The sequence below is a fragment of the Rosa rugosa genome, chromosome 5 (genome assembly GCF_958449725.1).
Source record: "Rosa rugosa chromosome 5, drRosRugo1.1, whole genome shotgun sequence".
NCBI lineage: Eukaryota > Viridiplantae > Streptophyta > Magnoliopsida > Rosales > Rosaceae > Rosa > Rosa rugosa.
The window spans coordinates 10,870,509-10,890,092 of NC_084824.1; the positions used below are offsets into that span (position 1 = coordinate 10,870,509).

At 39.0% G+C, this 19,584-nt stretch overlaps 2 protein-coding genes across 5 annotated transcripts; both read left to right on the plus strand.

Annotated features, from left to right (window-relative positions):
* Positions 1-2,565: 2,565 nt before the first annotated feature.
* Positions 2,566-7,817, plus strand: LOC133712078 (uncharacterized). Of its 2 annotated transcripts, none has more exons than XM_062138153.1 (8): positions 2,566-3,049; positions 3,696-3,884; positions 4,843-4,976; positions 5,051-5,147; positions 5,292-5,471; positions 5,569-5,844; positions 6,450-6,787; positions 7,270-7,817. In XM_062138153.1, the coding sequence occupies exons 2-8, from the start codon at positions 3,728-3,730 to the stop codon at positions 7,486-7,488; spliced, it is 1,401 nt and encodes a 466-aa protein (XP_061994137.1). In that variant the 5' UTR covers positions 2,566-3,049; positions 3,696-3,727; the 3' UTR covers positions 7,489-7,817. The 2 variants fall into 2 exon arrangements, with proteins under 2 accessions (XP_061994137.1, XP_061994138.1); XM_062138154.1 differs by having other exon boundaries at positions 2,569-3,049; positions 5,292-5,432.
* Positions 7,818-8,810: 993 nt separating this feature from the next.
* LOC133710056 (meiosis-specific protein ASY1) lies at positions 8,811-13,739 on the plus strand. 3 transcript variants are annotated; one of them, XM_062136032.1, is made up of 22 exons: positions 8,811-8,942; positions 9,066-9,122; positions 9,357-9,453; positions 9,546-9,614; positions 9,743-9,835; positions 10,084-10,210; positions 10,306-10,375; positions 10,502-10,543; positions 10,660-10,788; positions 10,882-10,995; positions 11,088-11,130; positions 11,229-11,291; positions 11,492-11,616; positions 11,781-11,793; positions 11,886-11,962; positions 12,052-12,153; positions 12,406-12,556; positions 12,650-12,726; positions 12,802-12,859; positions 12,975-13,141; positions 13,250-13,390; positions 13,492-13,739. In XM_062136032.1, exons 1-22 carry the CDS (start codon positions 8,940-8,942, stop codon positions 13,543-13,545), a joined length of 1,872 nt encoding a protein of 623 aa, XP_061992016.1. In that variant the 5' UTR covers positions 8,811-8,939; the 3' UTR covers positions 13,546-13,739. The 3 variants fall into 3 exon arrangements, with proteins under 3 accessions (XP_061992016.1, XP_061992015.1, XP_061992017.1); XM_062136031.1 differs by having other exon boundaries at positions 8,812-8,942; positions 11,486-11,616; XM_062136033.1 differs by lacking the exon at positions 9,357-9,453 and having other exon boundaries at positions 8,857-8,942; positions 11,486-11,616.
* Positions 13,740-19,584: the final 5,845 nt, after the last annotated feature.

The window sequence follows — 19,584 nt, forward strand, 5'->3', positions numbered from 1 at the left end:
CATCGGTCGGCAGCCTCAGCCCTCTGAGCCCCAAATGGCTGCTCCTGAACTCGGCCGGAGTCAAATAAGAGAACCGAGTCACACCATGTTGGGCCGTGGGGTCCATTCGCTGGTAACTACTCAGAGATTAGTGGTGCTCGGCTCCGAGCATCTGTTCGCCGTCATGATCGTGGTGGTGGTGAGGGGCTTCATCACCGCCGTCCACGACTTGACGGATCAACGGATCGCCGCCGTCCACATCGGCGCGAGCTAGGAAGAAGAGGAAGAGAGAGAGAATTCGATCCATCTTGAGAAACTGGTAGCTATGCGAGGAGAAGATCGATATGGGTCTCGATCTGCGTGTCGAGGCGGGAGGCAAGGCGGAGGCGGCCTCGTGGAGGTGGAGTATTTGGGGGTGTTCATTTGAGAGAGGCAGAGGTGAACAGAAGGAGAGAAATCGAGAGATGGTGAAGAAGAAGAGATAAAATTACAAAATAATAAAGGGCATGGATAATATGGACATTTCGCAATTGGAAAGGCTTACGTGGCGCTGAGTTGGGGTTGACTTTAATGCCACGTCAGCCTACAAACGGAGCAATTGGACAGAGTGTACCGATCAGACGAAAATTGTGACCTTAGGGACTTTTTAGATTAAATGAAAATGTCAGGGACTGAAACGAGGACAGAGTCAGAGTACAGGGACTAAACAAAATTTAATCCTAAAAATATTGTTATTTTAGAGGGCATATCTCTCGAGTTTTGGACCAAAGAGATAAACTTCAAAATGTTACAATGTCGGTCATGATAGTTGGAATTTCTTTGAAAATAATGAAATTTTTGTAATTTTCCTTTATGTATATTAATTATTTTCAATATATATTCAAAACTAGTATTTGCGTACCTATATTTACCGATATTTCAATAAACACCTGAATTTTCATCAAAAATTTTGTAAACCTAAACAACCAAAATTTTGAACCTTGATCGGAACACGCCCTGGGCCGCCGGAAAGGTTTGGGCCTCTATTATTCCCAAATCACTTTATTAAACATCATAAGCAAAACTTGAAAGAAAGAAAAAATCATGTTCAACCCATAATTGAGTGTTGGTGTGGGCGTACTGAACAGAAACCCGATTTACTAAGACGGGTCAGTTGGCCCAAACATGAAAGTGGGCATTTTATTTTAGGATAAGTGAGGATGTGAAAGAGGTGGCTGGTTCAATTTTCAAAATTTCAAAAAGATTCTCTCAACGAGGAATTATTTCAAACGTAATTATATTTTTGAAACAGTCCCTCAAACTTTTGAAATTTAAACAACCCACCCGAAATATATGGCTTAATTGTACTTTAGCTTTAGTTTGCCGTGGGCTTTCTTTTCATTCTTTTCTAATTGGTCCTACTCGGATTATTTTGCTCGTAAGTTTTGATATTTAATGCGGTATTATCACTTAAGTAGTCCTAGTTTCTAAATTCTAACTATACTTCGGACTTGCTATGAATATTTACGTGTAAGTTTATGGTCTCTAATTTTAACTCTAAATTAGGATGATAGTATATTGAAATACGTCAAGAAGTTGATATTGAGTATTTGACAGTTTATTGTTCATGAACATGAGTATTCTGATTAGCAATGATGAAGTTCATCAAAAGTTGATCAGTCGTTTTAAGATTAGACCCCATATGTTAAATACTAAATAAGAGAGTACTGCTCGTTAAAACTATAAATAATCGATTAAGGAATACATCAACATCCCTACATACGAGAGAATTAAGAATGAGCTCACAACTCATGTACTTATTCATGAACAATAAGAAGCGCTTACTAATTTATCCATCAAATTAGGAGTTAAACTCTTTGTATGTTTAACTTCCCGCTTTAATTTATTTGAACAAATTCAACACCCCACACATTATTATTTGAAAAATATAAATATACCAATTACATTTATTATTTTTTCTAAAAGAAGAACACTCAAAATACATTTATTATGTTTGTTCCTATGTTGATTGAGTTAGAATGTAGGCACTTCACTTAAACAAGGCTTCAGTTTCACGTTTTATTCATTTTGTTTTATTTCTAATGAAACAACAAGTGTGATGACTTAATCTCCTTTATTCATTCTGATGATGTATGGTTAGAGGAGACTCCTTCTATTAGTTAGAATATACTCTACGAGGATTTCTATAAGTTGTATTATGTGACTAGGGGTTCAGGTTTTATGTTTCCCCCGATGCCTAGTGTATCTATAATAAATAATAATGGAACCGACTGGACGTGGGGCTGAACCTCCTATTTAAACTTGATTCCAAACCCCTTTAAAAAAAAAAATTCTCCAATACAACAAAATCAAAGTGTGATAAATTCCTAATTAAACATGCTCTTTCCTATGAAGGCCAAAGGTAGGTTGTTGTAAACATAGGGAAAACTACAGGGCCACAGTTGAATATCCAAAAAGTGAGAGGCAAGTTCAAGATTTCCAGAAAAAGAAGCACCTCTCTAAATGAAAATAAGACAAAATCTCCATCAACAAAATGATTCCCCTTTCCAAAATTTCAGCAAGAGTGGAAGAAAAAGCACTCCACCAGTACCTCACCCACTCTCACCCCCCACAACTTCAAACCCAAACCCTCGATCACCACCGCCCAAATACCACACCCACCACGTGTCAGTCATCCCACCGCGAGTGCCGACCCACACTGGCATCCCCGACCGTAGAATCCCCTGCAAGAGAAAATCACGAATTCACCGAAAAATTCCAGCAAATAAATTCTAAAAATTGCAGAGAAAATTTAGGGAGTCATCCTTTTTTTCCTTCAGACAAAATAAAAATTTCGATCCCTCCTGACTTTTCCCTCTCTTTTCCACACCACCACACCTTGGAGGGAAAACGCTCTCAAATCCCAAACCCCAAAACCCCTTCTTTCATCAAAATTAGGGTTTCGTTTCTGCTCCAGCTTCACAAAGCCGCGATCTTTCTCGCCTCTCCGTTCGCCGATTCACCACCCCTGTTTCGGGAACTGTGCCCGCCGCTTCGGGTTTGGGATTTTGGCAGCTTGATTTCAGTTCAGGTAGGGATTGTGGGAATTGATGCTTGCTTTTGGTTTTGAATGAGTTGAAGTTCTGGTGCTGCTGGGGTAGTGGTTTGGTTGTTCGAGCTAGATTCTAGGGTTTTGGGGAGCAAAGGGTGTGTTAATTGTATGGTTTTGATGTTTTGAGTGGTTCAATTTTGGGGGGAATGGTGATCTGTGCTTGAGAATCGAAGTGAAGTTAGTTCATTTCATGTGGTTATGGGGTCTAAGCTTGCATATTTTGATAGTGGGTTTCTAGGGTTTTGAGTTGGACCTTTGTAATTGGTCATTGTGAGGTTATTATTTCCCAAATGAGGGAACTAGTCGAGCACATTATATCGAAAAAATGGTTTTTCCCATGTTATTGAGCTTGATTTAATGGCATTTTGGTTACTAATTTTGGGTTCTCTTTTTCGTTTCATCATTTCTTGCTCAATGAAGTATCCCTGTTGCCATTTACATTTGCAAATTATTGAAAGGCTAAATCTCTGGGTTGTCCGAAGTTTTCAGTCATGATTTTTCTTGCTCATAATTAGTTTATTGGCCAATATAGTTTCATTGACTCTTGGAATCTAGATAGGATGCTATTATGAAAATTGGAAGCTTGGTTGTGTAACTGGATCTAACTCAGAGTTGGAATTTGCAGACTTCTCAAAATCAAGTTTGTTCAAGGTTGAAATGCAAACAAGGAAAAAAAGTTCTGGAAGAACTGCTTCTAGAGAGCATACCAGTCCCAAGGTTACAAGAGCTCAGAAGAAAACACATGAAAATGTCAAAGTATTGGATACCAAAGTTACAGATATGATTACATCTTCATCCAGAAAGCAGAGACTCGGTAAGTAGCCTTGTCACTATTTTTGAGGAAAAAAGTTGGAAGAGTTTCTTCATTCTTGGAGGATGCAATATATACTAATGTGGCACCCATTAAAGTTTTGAGGTTGTGGTGCACCCAAACATTCTGTTTGTGGATCTCCTACTCAACCTTTTTTCTCTAGCAAAAACCTCATGTTTGATACTGAGTGAATATCCCAGCACATTTCTTTCAACTTTAATACAGTGTAGAGTGGTTGTATACTCATTGGTGGACGCAGGATTAACTCATTGGGGATTTAAAGGATTAGAACTGATAAGTAAAAAATTTGGGAATTGAATTAATTGTAACTTGAGAAAATACATGTACATTTGTCTCAATGAAATTTTATATTTTTGAAAACTTGATTTTTGTCATTAGATAACATGAATGAAAGTAGAAGTAAAATGGTTCAGTTTGTTCCTTCTTGGTTTTCCAAGTTCAAAGAGCTCCAGCTGTTCGTATTTGTGAAGTTTGGGGATTTGGAACACTTGCCAAGTATTTTATAGAAGAAAACTTTGCAAAGGAAATTTAAAGCTTCGGTCTTGTCTAGTTTTACTAGGCTTTCTTGAAGTGGGGTTGGTCATTGGTGAATACTAGGAGCAGTGTCCATTAGTTGGGTAATTGTCATCACGTAAGGCCCAAAAAAAAAACATGCTGGGGTGACTGTTCTCATTGGACATGACATGCCTTAGGTCATGCCCCACTGAGTATGATAGTTTCAATATTGGCAATTATAAGAGGTCTTTTCGTTTTGTTTATTATTTTGAGGTTCTATTGGTATAAATATCCTCTTACATGATGTTGATTCACTTACTTTCTGATACTATTGAATTTTGCATCCACAACCGTAAAAGGTCATCAATTAAGAATTAGACATTAATTATGATATCACATTTCCCAGTGCTGATTTAAACTGTCATCTTCCCATAACAACTTTCAGGTGGGACTCATAAGAAGAATGAGGAGCCTGTTACTGCAAGCACTTTAAGTACAAATTATGACTTGCTGCTTAATGAGACTGCCGGGGCTTGTTTGGGGCATGATGCTTTAAGTGATGATTGCAAAGAGAATAAGGTAATTATCTAACTGTAAAAGAAGAATTAGAACATTGTTTGAGCATTTGTGTGAATTTTTCAAATCTAATGCAGGGTTGTGAGGAGGGTGCTGCTGATTGCGTTCTGGGAACTATATTTTCTCCTGCCTTTCACATACCGAAACATGCTGGTGGAGAATCTGCCAATGGAGGTAGATGAAATTTGAACATACCTTTCTTCACTGGTTCTTATGTTTATGTAGTGGTATTTCTTTCAATGGTTAGAAAGATCTCATCAATACCCCTGTGATTGTTTCAGGATTGCGTATGACCTTATTCTTTTTCATTTTTTTCAGTTGATTTTGTTAAATTCTTTCAAAATGGAGATCACAATTTCCATAAAGAGATGGAAATAAAGTACTCACCCGATGATGCACACCATGGTTATGTTGGCCAAGAGACATCTGAGTCCACTGTTCGAAACGAGAACAACTACTGTGAGAACTCATTATCTTCTGTAACTATAACATGTCCTGGTAATATGTAATCAAATACACATACATTGAGCGAAATTGAATGCACAGAAATATGAGATACATGGTACAAGTAATGAGTATTCTTTTTGTCATGCAGTTGTGGAGGCAACCAATATTTCTTCTGAAGTCTCAGCCATATATCTTGCCATGAAAAATTCCAAGTTGGAATGTTTAGATGAGCATGGTCAGGAACCTATGTCAACTGATTTGTACGTGGATGATGATGAGAGCGAGGAATTTGATGACTTTGATCCTTACTTATTTATCAAGAACTTACCTGACTTGTCCTCAGTTGTCCCCACTTTTCGGCCGTTGCTGCTGCCTAAGCAGACTCGAAGTTGTCCTCCTACAAGTCTTGTTTTGGACTTGGATGGTGAGAATAATGAAAATTACTGTGTTCTTTATGGTTTACAATATTATCTGCACAGCTGTTGACTTGGGGATTCCTTTTTAATCTGTCATCTCATTGTTCATGAAGCTAAAGCTTGATATGTCACTTGGTGTTTCACTCAGTTTTCTCTTACCCTTCTGATCTGCCAAAATAGTCTGGATGTGTCTAGAGACAGTAATTACCTTGCAGCTTGTTTTGCTTTGATCATTTACTGTGATGGTAATCTGATACACATTGAGAACCTTCAGACTTTCAGTTATTTTCCATTCATTTTTGACCAAAAAAAAAATTGTTTGTTTTTACCAATATACTCCTAGAGTGTTAAACTCTATTTTTCTCCAGAGAAGGAGCATCCTCTCTTAGCTTTTTGTATCTGATGGAAAATCTGATAAATATTTAGTTCAATTGTGTACTCCTTACCAGGAGTAAGGAGTGCCAATTGTCTATTTTGAGTAGATTAGCATTCATTTCTGTCATCTCGGCTAAAATCTTTATATGACACAAGATTGAGTTCTTGATTTTCATGTTGAGGGTATAGATTGAATTATTGTCTTGTCTTGTGTCTGAAACTGGCTTTGATTTGGCAGAAACTCTGGTACATTCCACACTAGAACCTTGTGATGATGCAGACTTCACATTTCCCGTAAATTTTAACCTACAAGAGCATACAGTATATGTTCGATGCCGTCCTCATCTCAGAGATTTTCTGGACAGAGTTTCGCTTCTTTTCGAGATCATTATCTTCACAGCTAGTCAAAGTATCTATGCAGAGCAGCTTCTAAATGTGCTGGATCCGAAGAGGAAGATTTTTCGCCATCGTGTTTTTCGTGATTCCTGTGTTTTTGTGGAGGGGAATTATCTCAAAGATTTGTCGGTTCTTGGCCGTGATTTGGCACGTGTTGTCATAGTCGACAACTCTCCACAGGTATACTATTCCCAACCTCCCTTCTTCCTTCAGATAATAGTCTCACTACATGTATGCACGACCCTTACACTCAAACACGATTTTTGAATATAGTATATCAGTGGATATTTTTGAGGGCATAGTTTTGGACTGTGTTTGGATTAGCCTCTGATATATGGTGATAATTGTAATGAGGCTTTCTCTACTCTGATGAAATTCATCAAGCTAGCCTCTTGAGTCGATGCTTGATCATCTGCAATTGATGATGCTATATAAAATATTATCATTAGTATGCACTTGGACTATTTCTAGTGGCACAGCTGGGTTCTTAGTCATGCACTTGAAATTGATCTATTTTCGAGTTACACAAAGTGAAGGATGTATAGAACTATAAAATTATGCCAAACACGGGAGGAATTGAGGAAACACCTGGGTTATGATTGTCCTCAAAAGTATTTTTGTTGTTGTTAGGTATAACAGTTTTGTTCCTTGACTTTGTTCAGGCATTTGGGTTCCAAGTGGACAATGGAATACCGATTGAGAGCTGGTTTGATGATCGTTCTGATACAGAATTACTTTCATTACTTCCTTTTTTGGAAAGCTTGGTTGGAGTAGAAGATGTTCGACTGCTAATTGCAAACAAATTCAACCTCCGGGAGAAAATAGCTACTGCTGATTATCCACTAAACTCAAATAGAGGTGATTCTTTAGTACCAATGTGAATGACCAGTTCTACAGTTTGAAATCTCTTTTAGCTGTTTTCCTGTAATTTTAGATTATTGCTACTGGGAACAGTGTTCTGTTTGTTGTGAAGTTACGCGGGTCAGATACAAGGGAGACTGGTAAACTGCTGACAGATAATCAGCTTAGAAATAAGGTTCTTGATAATTTAAAGGTTTATATATGTTGTTTTAAGTGTTAGAAATAAGAATGTTCTTTGTTGTACAAGTCTGTATGTCAAAATAACTGACAGTTTTTGTTGTCTTTGATGGTAGAAGAGGAATTTAGAAAAAAAGTAGATATAAATGTTACGGCAAGTTTTATTCTATGATATTTCACAAACCTCTTTTACAGAAGGCATTTTCCCCATTACTCATGTTGGGAAGCCCAAGCCTACCTTCTGTCACTGTGAGATGTGTGATTCAGTTTGTCTGTTTATTTGTTGATGAAAATTAGATCCATGTAAATTTGGTGATGTTTCTGTGTTCTGCACGAAACTTTGAAGAGGCACTCCCCAGATTCTTAGTGCCTCTTGCAACTTAACTGTATATAAATCCTAATAAGACTTAGAAAGTCAGAATAGACAGCGTCTGAGCTTCAAAAGACCACTATAAACACTTCAAATGCATTAGTCTCATTTAGAACTGCAAAGCCAACAGGTCCTTCGTCTTTGTTAACAAGACCTCTTATACATTTGGTTCTGTGAGGAGCATCCCTAAGGCGTCAAAGTAAACTGATCGGACCAAACGGTGAGGAGAACAACTTAGTTCCCCCCGATGATGTGGACATCATTGACTCCGGAATGCAGGGCTGGAGCTGCCTTACTCTTGCAGAGCTGGGGCTTGCTATACTTGTACATGGAAGTTGGTTTCGGGATCAGTTGATCAATCGGAGGGAATGATTCTCGACGAAAACCACGTCGAGAAAGGGTATGTCTTTGACCTGTGTCTCATATCCCAAATAAGATTGTATGATTCTCACCCAACAAGCAAGATGATCTATACTGAGTTCATAATGTCATGAGCCAAATCGTTTTCAGCAAAAAAAAAAAAAAAGGTGTGTAAACAGAAGAAGTAATAAAAAGCCAATAAGAAAATAAAGAAAAATGCATATTTACAAAAAGCCAGGTCATCGATCCGCGTGAGTCCTCATCTGTTATCCTAAGAGCCGTTGATTGGAGGCTGATGTGGCTGAATCTGGAGCCGCTAGATTTTTTCTCCAACCGACTCCCCCCCTCACGCATTCCTCATGCTCAGTAAATTTTGAAGTAACTTTTACCACCGCTAAAAATTTTCGTCACGTCCCGCCTTCTTTCTCATTTCTTTATTTATATCATTTCAAACTTTTCCTTTTCTTCCGTTACAATTTCAAAATTTCGTTGAGCGTTGAGCAAACGCGGAGCTCTCTCTCTCTCTCTCTCTCTCTCTCTCAGTTTTCTCTGAGAACGGTGAAAATGGTGAGCTAAGATCTCTGAGAAAGTTGTTTATACTTAGCGATCTTCGTCGTTCTGATCGTACGGCCGGTTGTCAGAGCTTAATTCACTGTTAATCTCACTGTTAGTTCATATTTTTGTTTACAGGTTGTGGCTCAAAAACTGAAGGAGGCGGAGATCACCGAGCAGGATTCGCTTCTTCTGGTAAGCAACCATCGCTCGCTTTTAGATCGTAGTGAAAGAACTCTTCGTCGTTGTTTGTAGTCACCGATCGTAGTGATTAGGCCTTTGAATTTTAGAATTGAATTTTGGTTGAAGAAACCCTAGATTCATATAATTTATTGTTAGATGTTAAGTTTTCTGTAACTGCGGTGAGGAATTGAGCTATGATTCTGTGAATTTGAGTCTGAATTCTCTACTATTTGCTGTGAATGTTAGACGAGGAACCTGCTTCGCATCGCTATATTCAATATCAGTTACATCAGAGGCCTTTTTCCGGAGAAGTATTTCAATGATAAATCTGTTCCTGCTTTAGGTAGATCTGTTTGGTAAATTAGATTTCGTTGTTATTAGCCATACTTAAAAGCCGGTTGTTGATTTTGATTGCAATCTTGGCTTCTTTAACAGAGATGAAGATTAAAAAGCTAATGCCAATGGATGCAGAGTCTCGCAGACTTATTGATTGGATGGAGAAAGGTACGAATAACCTGACTACATTGATTTGGATGAGCTTTCCGGTTTTGGTTTTCTTTCATTTTATGAGATTTTAGTTTTTTGTTTGTTTGTTTGGCTATCAATCCGTTCATCTTTTAATGTATTCGTAGGTGTATATGACGCCTTGCAGAAGAAGTACCTGAAAACGCTTTTGTTCTGTGTGTGTGAAGAGGTTGAAGGGCCGATGATAGAGGAATACGCATGTAAGGCTTACAGCAAACTACTTAATTCCCTATTTAAGATCTGATCAATTCTACATGAGAAGAGGCAATTTGTTGTTAATACTACTTACTGTTCTCACTAACCGCTATAATTTAAACAAGTACTATTCCATTGACTGTGAGGAACCAGATTCCATGCTGGTTGAATTTAGTGTGTGAATAAAAGTGTCTAATAACTGTTTTATGCTTGTTTAGAGATTTAATCTGTTCATATTACTCTTGACCTGCAGTTTCATTCAGTTACTCAAATTCCGAGAGCCAGGAGGTTTCAATGAATATCAGTCGCTCTGGAAACAAGAAGCATGGTGGAACATTCAAGTGTGACTCCACAGCAGAAATTACCCCCAACCAGATGAGGTGACTTTTGGTCCAAAGTTGTACTAGATTTCATTCTTATTCTCTTGCTGTTTGGTTCTCAATTTCTGAGTCTGTTGGACTATGGTAATGTGCAGAAGTTCTGCTTGTAAAATGGTCCGCACACTGGTTCAACTGATGAGAACTCTGGATAGGATGCCTGAAGAGGTGCATCTACAATTTGTTTTAGTTCCTACACAGCTGTGTTTGTTTTTAGCATTAATGCAAAGTTCAAGAAGACTTTGTTGCTTTGGTAAATCAATTTACAATTTTGTGATTTCATGTTTGTTTCAGCGCACCATACTGATGAAACTCCTATATTATGATGATGTGACGGTATACCTCTTTAATTGCTTTCATAATTCAGCTCCATGTCTTTTTGATCGATGCTCCTCTTTGTTTGTCTAATGACTTTGCGTGCCAAAAGCTCACGGAGTTTTCTGACATTTCAGCCAGTAGATTATGAGCCTCCATTCTTCAGATGTTGCACAGAAGAAGAAACTCATAACCCATGGACAAAGAATCCTTTGAAACTGGAGGTCGGGAATGTGAACAGCAAGCATCTTGTCTTAGCTCTCAAGGTAAGGAATAAGGATTTTATTTTGGAATGGCAAAAACTAAGATCCTCCTTTTCCTGTGCCAGATTGAGTTAGTGTTACTTTGTATTTATACAGGTAAAGAGCGTGCTTGATCCCTGTGAGGATGAAAATGATGATAATCAAGATGATGAAGTGAGCTTAGGAGCTGACTCCATGCAAAGGGATGACTCTTCTGAAACTGACAGTGAGGTAAAACTGATGTTATGAGTTTCATCAACTATCTACTTTGGCTTATGCTGCCAACACTGATAGTGATGATATGCTTTGTATATAATTTCTAGGTTAACCAATCACAAGAGGATCGATATATAGTTGCCCCCATAGGTAAGAGTTGTAGATTTATATAATCCTTATACTATAATTCCCACTTCCTGTGAGCTTTGGTCTGAGTTGTTGTGGAGTAACTATGGTTTTCTTGACAGCTAAGCGACAACCACAGGAGGATAACAGCATACCTCAGGAAGTTAACAGCATGGATGATGAAGGTAATAAATCAATTACACGTCTAAGTTAGCTGATCAATCTGCACATGAAAAATGAGAGTGAAAAAGAAATCTTTAACTTGGAATCTGTGCTAACTAATCAGCTACTTATGGGCTTTGTTTCCTAAAACTTTACATCTCCTTCCTTTGTGACTTTCCTGTAGTATTAGGCTAACTATCTGTTCTATAATATTCAGCTACAGATGATACTCAGGATCCAGAGGAAGATGAACAGCAATTTTCTAGGATAAAGGACTGGATCAGTAGCAGCCATCTTGACAATGTTGAAGTTACTGATGTTCTCTCGAATTTCCCAGACATCTCAGTGGTACGGATTTCAACTGTTCAATTCTCTCCTGGAATTTGTGCCAAAAACTGACTGTTGGTACAGTTGGCTAACAGAACATGCTGTGCTTTCTCCTTTTCTTTAATCTATTGGTATGATTCTTAATGTATATCATATTGACTCCATCTCTGTATTATAACATGCAGGTTCTGACTGAAGGTAAACTGAAGAATGCACTTATACCTGCTGCTGCATTCTTTTTACTTATTTTTGAGGTTTACAAATTTTGTTTTTTTTTGGCTGGACTGCAGAAATTATGGATAGGCTTGTTGCTGAAGGTGTTCTATCAAAAACTGGAGGGGACAGTTACACAATTAACAGGAAGAAGGTTTTTTCCTCTTGTCCTATTTCAATTTTCTTTCGATTGTTTCTTGCTTTCAAGTCAAACTAATTGTCCTTTTGAATTTCACAATGCAGAAGTCTGATCATGAATTTATCAAGGTAAAAAAAGAAATGGACTGTCAAGTGGTCCCTGATAGTGAAAAAACTCCAAACGCCAATGATCACTTGTACATGAAGGTGATTGTGATTCCTGTCTTGTCATACTTATGTGTATATGAAGTACTAGCATTTTGAAAATTTACTCCCAATTCATCAATTATTTGTATGGTCTGATGACTTTTCTGTGAATCTAAGATTAAGATCACGCGGTCTGTATATTGAATGATGATAATGCATTATATTCCTCTTAGGAGGAAACAAGTTTATTGTTGGGAGTGACCTGCATTTTTTATACAATATCATATCAGGTGACATTGTTTTCTATCGCAGGCACTCTATCATGTTCTTCCAATGCAGTATGTGTCAATTGCGAAGCTTCAGAACAAGCTTGGAGGAGAAGCAAATCAGAATACTGTGCGCAAGATGATTGATAAGATGGTGCAAGAAGGTTTGGTTGAAGCCAAGGGAAATCGAAGGCTAGGTGAGCAATCTGTTCAGTTTGAGCCATTTTAAAAGCTTTGTACGCTATTACTTATGCATAATCAAATCTTGTCCTCACTACTTTTCATTCCAGGAAAGCGTGTGCTCCATTCTGATATTACCAAGAAAAAGCTTATTGAAGTCCAGAAAGCTTTGAATTATGATGCAATGGTATTTCTACAAACTTGTCTGCAAATCTTTTTTGAAATGTATCCTATACTGCTCTCTGACTTTGTAAATGAACAGGATGTGGACAACATTGAGCCCCAAAGCAAGTCGAATCATCAAGATTTTTATCCAATTGGTAAGAAGCAGAAGTTCTTTTATGCAGGAAAACTGTGTTTGAGGCTCAAGTGGTTCACCTGGTTCTTTACATTACCGGCTTAATACTTATACCTACAAAATGCTTTTGTTATTAGCTAGTAACTACAGAGACACATCCACATGCGGTGCGCTCCACTCCATTGGATCAGATCTGACACGCATGAGAATAAGGGCTAATTCAAATGAACAGAGTCCAATGAGGAGTGAGCAGACTACTTCAATAAGAAAGGAGCATGGAAACACCCCCACAAGCCGGGCTCAGGTGAGTGTCTAGTGCTTATGCTTCTACACTTCCATTTCGTGTTAGTTTTCTCCTGCAACTGAGCTGTTTCAACTCTAAACTAATAAATGTTTTGTGGAAACTTTGCAGCCAGAAATTTCAAGAGAGAGTTTTGCACCTGGTAATGATGAAAACAGAGCAAATTGCAACACAAACTACTGTGATGAAGATGAGAGAGTGATGTGCAGTAGTAGGTCGACGCAAGACAAGCGTTCCAGGAAAACAAGCATGGTATGAATATGATTCAACCTCCTCATGATAGAATGGTTTGCTCTGATTTGTATCACAGGCAATAGGACTAATGAAAATACAATCTTTTCCCTCTTCTGTAGGTCAAGGAGCCTATTCTTCAGTACACAAAGCGCCAGAAATCTCAAGCCCTCTGAAAATTTTCAGAATTTGCCAATGCCGCCTACCATGGGCTGCCTTTTCTTTGCTAGTGTTTAACTACCAGTAGAACTTGGATTAGTACACTTTTGTGGTGACTATAGTTATAACAACATGCTGTAAGCATTTGAAATTAGTGATGTTGAAACTCGAATGTTAAGAAATGAAATGAAGCCAACATCAGATTGTGTGATTCCTGTGTCTCACACCCATGAGCCCAGTGGCGGAACTATATGAAGGTCCGGGAGGGTCCAGACCCCCCATGGTTCCAGGACTCGTCTTCTTAAGTAGCATATAATTAATTAACCTTTGAAACGGTAAACTGACCAAACTCAATTGATTGGACACCCCCTCTCAGTTCTCAGCCCAGTTTCACAATTAAATGAATCACATGATTATATATGGTTATTTTCTTCATTATGATTAAGATGTAATTGATATTTCTTTGTGCATTTCTCGTCTTCAATAAAAAAATTCTGTGGATAAGAAAGTTTATAATATAATAACTTCCTAGTTTTGCCAATTAATAAGTACCTTGCACTGGGAACAATGTTCCAATCACTTGGATATATGACCTAGCCGTCTTCTCTGCTAGGGTTTCTCATTGAAACTTTTCTTTGACAAAATACCCAAACTTTCAACCTAGATCTCATGTCGGATTCTACTGCTCTCATGGCCGCTCTCAACCCTTCAGATTCTGCTCGTATGACGTTGGGCTCGGCGGGAACGGCGACTTTGCAAGACAACCATTGGTATATGGTTGACCGCTTGCTTGGTCCAAAAGCTAGGTTTCCTGGCTTCAAAGGCACTATCCCCTCAATTTGGCGCATCAAATCTGGCCTCTCTATCCATGATGCTGGAGATCGTTTCTTGTTCCAGTTTGATCGGGAAGCCGATCGGAATCAGGCTCTTCATGGTGGACCTTGGTTCTATAAGAATACAATGTTGGTGGTTGGAGCTTATGATGGTGTTGGCTCGGTGGAGGCGGTTCCCTTGGGTGGTGATCAAGGGGTTGCCTGTTGCACTCGGAAGCAAGGCAGCCCTAATGCTGATTGGGTCTTCGATTGGTTAGGTGATTCACTTCGATCAGCCGGCGTTCCGGCAAAAGAAGGAGGAGCAGCGGATCCAGTTAATTTTTGATACTCGAAGACGCATGAGAACCTGGATGCTCTTCGAGTTCTCTGCTTCGATTGAACCTGAGATCACACTGATTTATGAGAAAGTGAAAGGCTTTTGCAGGGACTGTGGATTGTTTGAACACGATGCTATGGGCTATGATGGTTTCCTGGTGAAAGAAAAGGAGAAGCTGCAGCGCATGGCTCTGGCGGCAGCATTGGCTAGTTTGTCGTTGGATGTCGGTCAACCGAAGTTGGATTCCACTACACCGGGCGGCCTAACGGTATGGATCTAGTTCTACCTAAGGGTGCAGTGTTGAATGGTGACGTGCATGGCTGTGTGGAATGCCATGCGTCATTGAGAGGTGAAGGTGTAAAAACCATATACATGCTCACAATCATATGCATACAAGCTTGACAATAATCACATAAGAATCAAGACTTACCTTCAACAATTACTGGCATGGATTCCATCTTAAGCAGATTCTTAATGTAACACTTCATTGTAGTCTTTCTTGCAGAGACTAAGAATAGGATTACTTACCTTAATGAATAGATACACTCTTCCATTAAGTTACAAGTATTGATTTGAGTTTGTGTCCATGTTAAACTAGATTTGACATTTAGCTAATTATCAATATACTTAATGTTAATGTGTGACAAGTCCATATTTGATTCTAACAATCTCCCCCTTGGACTGACACATATTAACCTTGATAACTTGCACCAGAAAATGCCATAATCTATTTAACTTACTGAAGTGCGCGCCAGACAACAATTCAAACCAGAAATCCATTCCAACATGGTCAGATCACAGTTACTTATGCAGAGCAAGAAACAGTATACATTTTAACAAAAATGCAGAGTTTCAAAACCACAAACATAAGCTCCTGCAACCTACATATGTCAATCTAGAAGTGATACGATATATGCTAATGTGTATCAACAAGAAGGCATATACCAGGTCCTACTTTATGTTTCTTAAACCAGAAACTCAAGCAAATTTACTGAACACTGATGGCTTAAAATTATTGCTTGAACCTTAACATCATGCTATACATGATTTAAGCCATCTGATAGCAAGTATGATATTCAAAACAAGATGATAATTTCCAAAATGAAACAATAAAGCTGCAGCAAAACCGTAACTGGAAATACCTCAAAAATTTTATTGATAATAATAAACTGCCATTACAAATAAGTTGTGATAAATAAAGTCAAAAGATCACAACTGAAAATACAAGAACTCAAAAAACCTTAGAATTTTAAATGCTCCAACTGGACTAACTCTCTACTGAACCTAAGCATCTAGATTAGCTAAAACTCTAATGCTTGCTGTATGCTTCTGGAATGCTGCTACTGACAAGGCCTTGGTGAAGGGATCTGCTAGCTGTGAATTAGTGTCAATACTCAAAACAGCTATTTCACCATGCTTTACCCTTTCTCTAACACTGTAATACTTTAAATCAATGTGTTTGGAATTATTTGATATTTTACTGTTCTTGCTAAAGAAAACAGCTGCTTCATTGTCACAATAGATCACAAGTGTACCAGCCACAATGTGACGTAACACTTTGGTCTGCATCAAAAAATTCCTAATCCAAAGTCCTTCACACACAGTTTCATATACTGCAATAAATTCGGCTTGCATAGTAGAAGTTGAAACAAGAGTTTGCTTCATGGTTTTCCAAGAAATAGCACCTCCTGCAAGCATGAATACATATCCACAAGTCGACTTCTTGGAGTCTGGATAATTCCCTGCAAAATCCGAGTATGAGAATCCAATGAGTTTTAGATCCTCCACTTGCCTATAAACTAGCATGTGGCTTTTAGTTCTCTGCAGGTATCTCAACACTTTCTTCCCAGCTACCCAATGCTCATGGCCTGGATTAGACTGAAATCTTGACAAAATCCCTACTGCAAAAGACAAGTCTAGCCTAGTGCAGACTTGTGCATACATGAGACTTCCTACAAGTCTAGCATAAGGCTTTGACTCCATATTTTCTTTCTCAACATCACTTTTGGGACTTTGCTTCTTAGTTAGCTTATCTCCTTTGGACATGGGGACTTCTCCAGCTGCACACTTCTCCATACCAAATCTCTTTAGAATTTTGGTAACATAATTCTGTTGAGACAAACCAAGTAGTCTCTGTGCCCTATCTCGTTTAATCTCAATACCTAGTACATAGGATGCTTCTCCTAAGTCTTTCATGTCAAAATTCCTTGACAGAAAACTCTTGGTATCTTTAAGCAATTTAATGTTACTGCTAGCCAAAAGTATATCATCCACATAGAGTACCAGAAAAATAAAATTATTCCCAACTGTCTTCAAATAAACACACTCATCAACAAGATTTTCTATAAATCCAAAAGTAGAAATCACAGAATCAAATTTCTTGTACCACTGTCTAGAAGCTTGTTTAAGGCCATAAATTGATTTTCTTAACTTACACACTAATTTTTCACTTCCAGCTTGTACAAACCCTTCTGGCTGCCTCATATAAATCACTTCATCTAGTTCACCATTCAAGAAAGCTGTTTTAACATCCATCTGGTGCAGCTCCATATCAAAATGAGCCACTAAAGCCATGATTATCCTAAACGAGTCTTTTGTAGAAACTAGAGAAAAAGTCTCAGTAAAGTCAATGCCCTCCTTCTGTGTGAAACCCTTGGCAACTAATCTTGCTTTATGTCTCTCTACATTGCCATTTACATCTCTTTTGGTTTTGAAAACCCATTTACAACCTATAGGTTTCTGATTAGGGTCAGGTTCAACTAATTCCCAAACTGCATTTTGGCTCATGGATTCAATTTCTGCTTCCATTGCAGCTGCCATTGATGAGATTCACTACTTTCAATGGCGTGATTAAATGTAGTTGGATCATTGTCCTCTGCACAGTCCATTTCAATTTCTGCTTCTTGCAGATAAACAATGTAATCACTCTCTTCCCCCCCCCCCATAAGTTGGTTTTCTTGCTCTCTGTGATCTTCTAGGCTGAGGATGTTCAGGATTAGGTTGAGCTACAGGTACTTGATCAGTTATTACGTTCCCCTCGCTGCGTTAATCTTTAATAAATAATATGGGTGTGGGGATGAGCCTCCCAGCGTGACTGGGTTCCAATCCCCTTTTCAAAAAAATATAAAAAATAGATATAATTAGTTGTTTGTACGCGATTCCCTTTGTCCAAGTATCAGCAGGCTAATTGGTGATTTTCTGGACACTAGTTATGGTGAATTGGCTGGGTTCACTACCAAGGTGAAATAAGTGTTGTCAGGCTCCAAGTTCTGTTATGAGTCCAGCTCCTCTAAAGTTTTTTTTTTTTTTTTAAATAATGGAATTCCATTGATAATAATAGCGCATGCCAAGAAGGCCATTACATACCCACTCGCTGACACATAACAATGGTCAAGACAAGGATTCGTGAAGGAGCCACAGTTTGAACTTATCGCTTGCATAAAAGCGAGCCTATAAGCTATGGAAAAACACAGCGAATAGACAAGCCTAAAACAAACACTCGTTAGGTTCCTAATACAAGGGAACTTAGTGTAATTAGACAAAAAAGCTAAAAACATAGGGTTGGGCCAAGGGCCTAAACCCTAGCCCAATTTTAGAAGTTTATGGACTAGGGTAAACCCGAGCCCAACAACTTGAAGCCCAAAATGGTAGTCAGCCAAGAAGATCACCCACGGGCCGTCAACCTGGTTTGGGCCCAGTCCACCATCTGCTCCCAACCCTCGTCATGCGTTACTTTCCGGCCGAGTTTGGTCTGATCCCTGCCGCCAACCCGCCTCGTCAGGATGACACCACCATGGCAGCGATCCAACCGTCTCGAGTACATCGCCGACCTGCATCACCACCAAACAAACACAGTCTCCGATCTGGTTCCTCACAGCCCCGCACCGCCACTGATCGAAAAAAACCCATATCGGCGCAGTCGATCCACGAAAAACCTCCACGAGGATTGACAACCAGCCTGTAACGACACAACCCACCACCTTCGCCTCCAGCCCAGCCAAACCAAAACTGACAAAACCGAGAAAAAACCTTCTCCGACAGAGTCCCAAGGGCAGTAGCTATCGATCTCCCGTCCGGCAGCACACTCCAAGACAGCGGTGAGGCCGGAGGCCACCCCCAACGCCCGGGCGCCACCGGACGAGACCAATTTTGCACCATACGGTGAACGCGGCCTTAGGGTTAGAGTTTTTAGAGAGAGGTAGGAAAAAAAAAATGTTCGAGGGTATTTGAATAATGGGGCTTCCCAGCTCCTCTAAAGTTAGAAGGGTGTGAAGTTCATAAATTAATTTTACTGCTACATATAGTCTTTTCACAGTCAGAAAGTTCACGCAAATATTCTCTTCCATTATTAATGCATTTGAGTGATTGAGACTCTAAATGTCATTGAGCACTCAATATCATTTTGTCAAGTGACATTTTGATAAGCTTCAAGTCCGACTTGATTCAAGATGATTGGTTGTCTTATAATCGCTCGACTATTATCTAAGATTGTTAGAACATATACATACAATATTGCGGTTTGACAGGCATAAAGCTTTTAAACCATAGTTTATTTACCGGCCACCGCTCTATCCACTTGCCTAAAGATTTTTAAAACATTGTCTATATCGGCAAATCATAATCTCACAAGTAGAGCTGTCAATTCCGACACGACCCGATAACACGACTCGAAACCCGCATGAAATAAAGCGGGTTGAACCCGCACGATTAAAAAGCGGGTTGAACCCACACGATTAAAAAGCGGGTCAGTCGTGGGTCAACCCGCCATGACCCATTTATTAAATGGGTCGGCCATGGGTTAACCCGCCAACACGAAGTGAACCCGTATAACCCGATTATGCTATACTTCATCTTGAAATTTTGGACGTTGGGAGTATTTGATCATATGATTAGACAATTTGAAATAT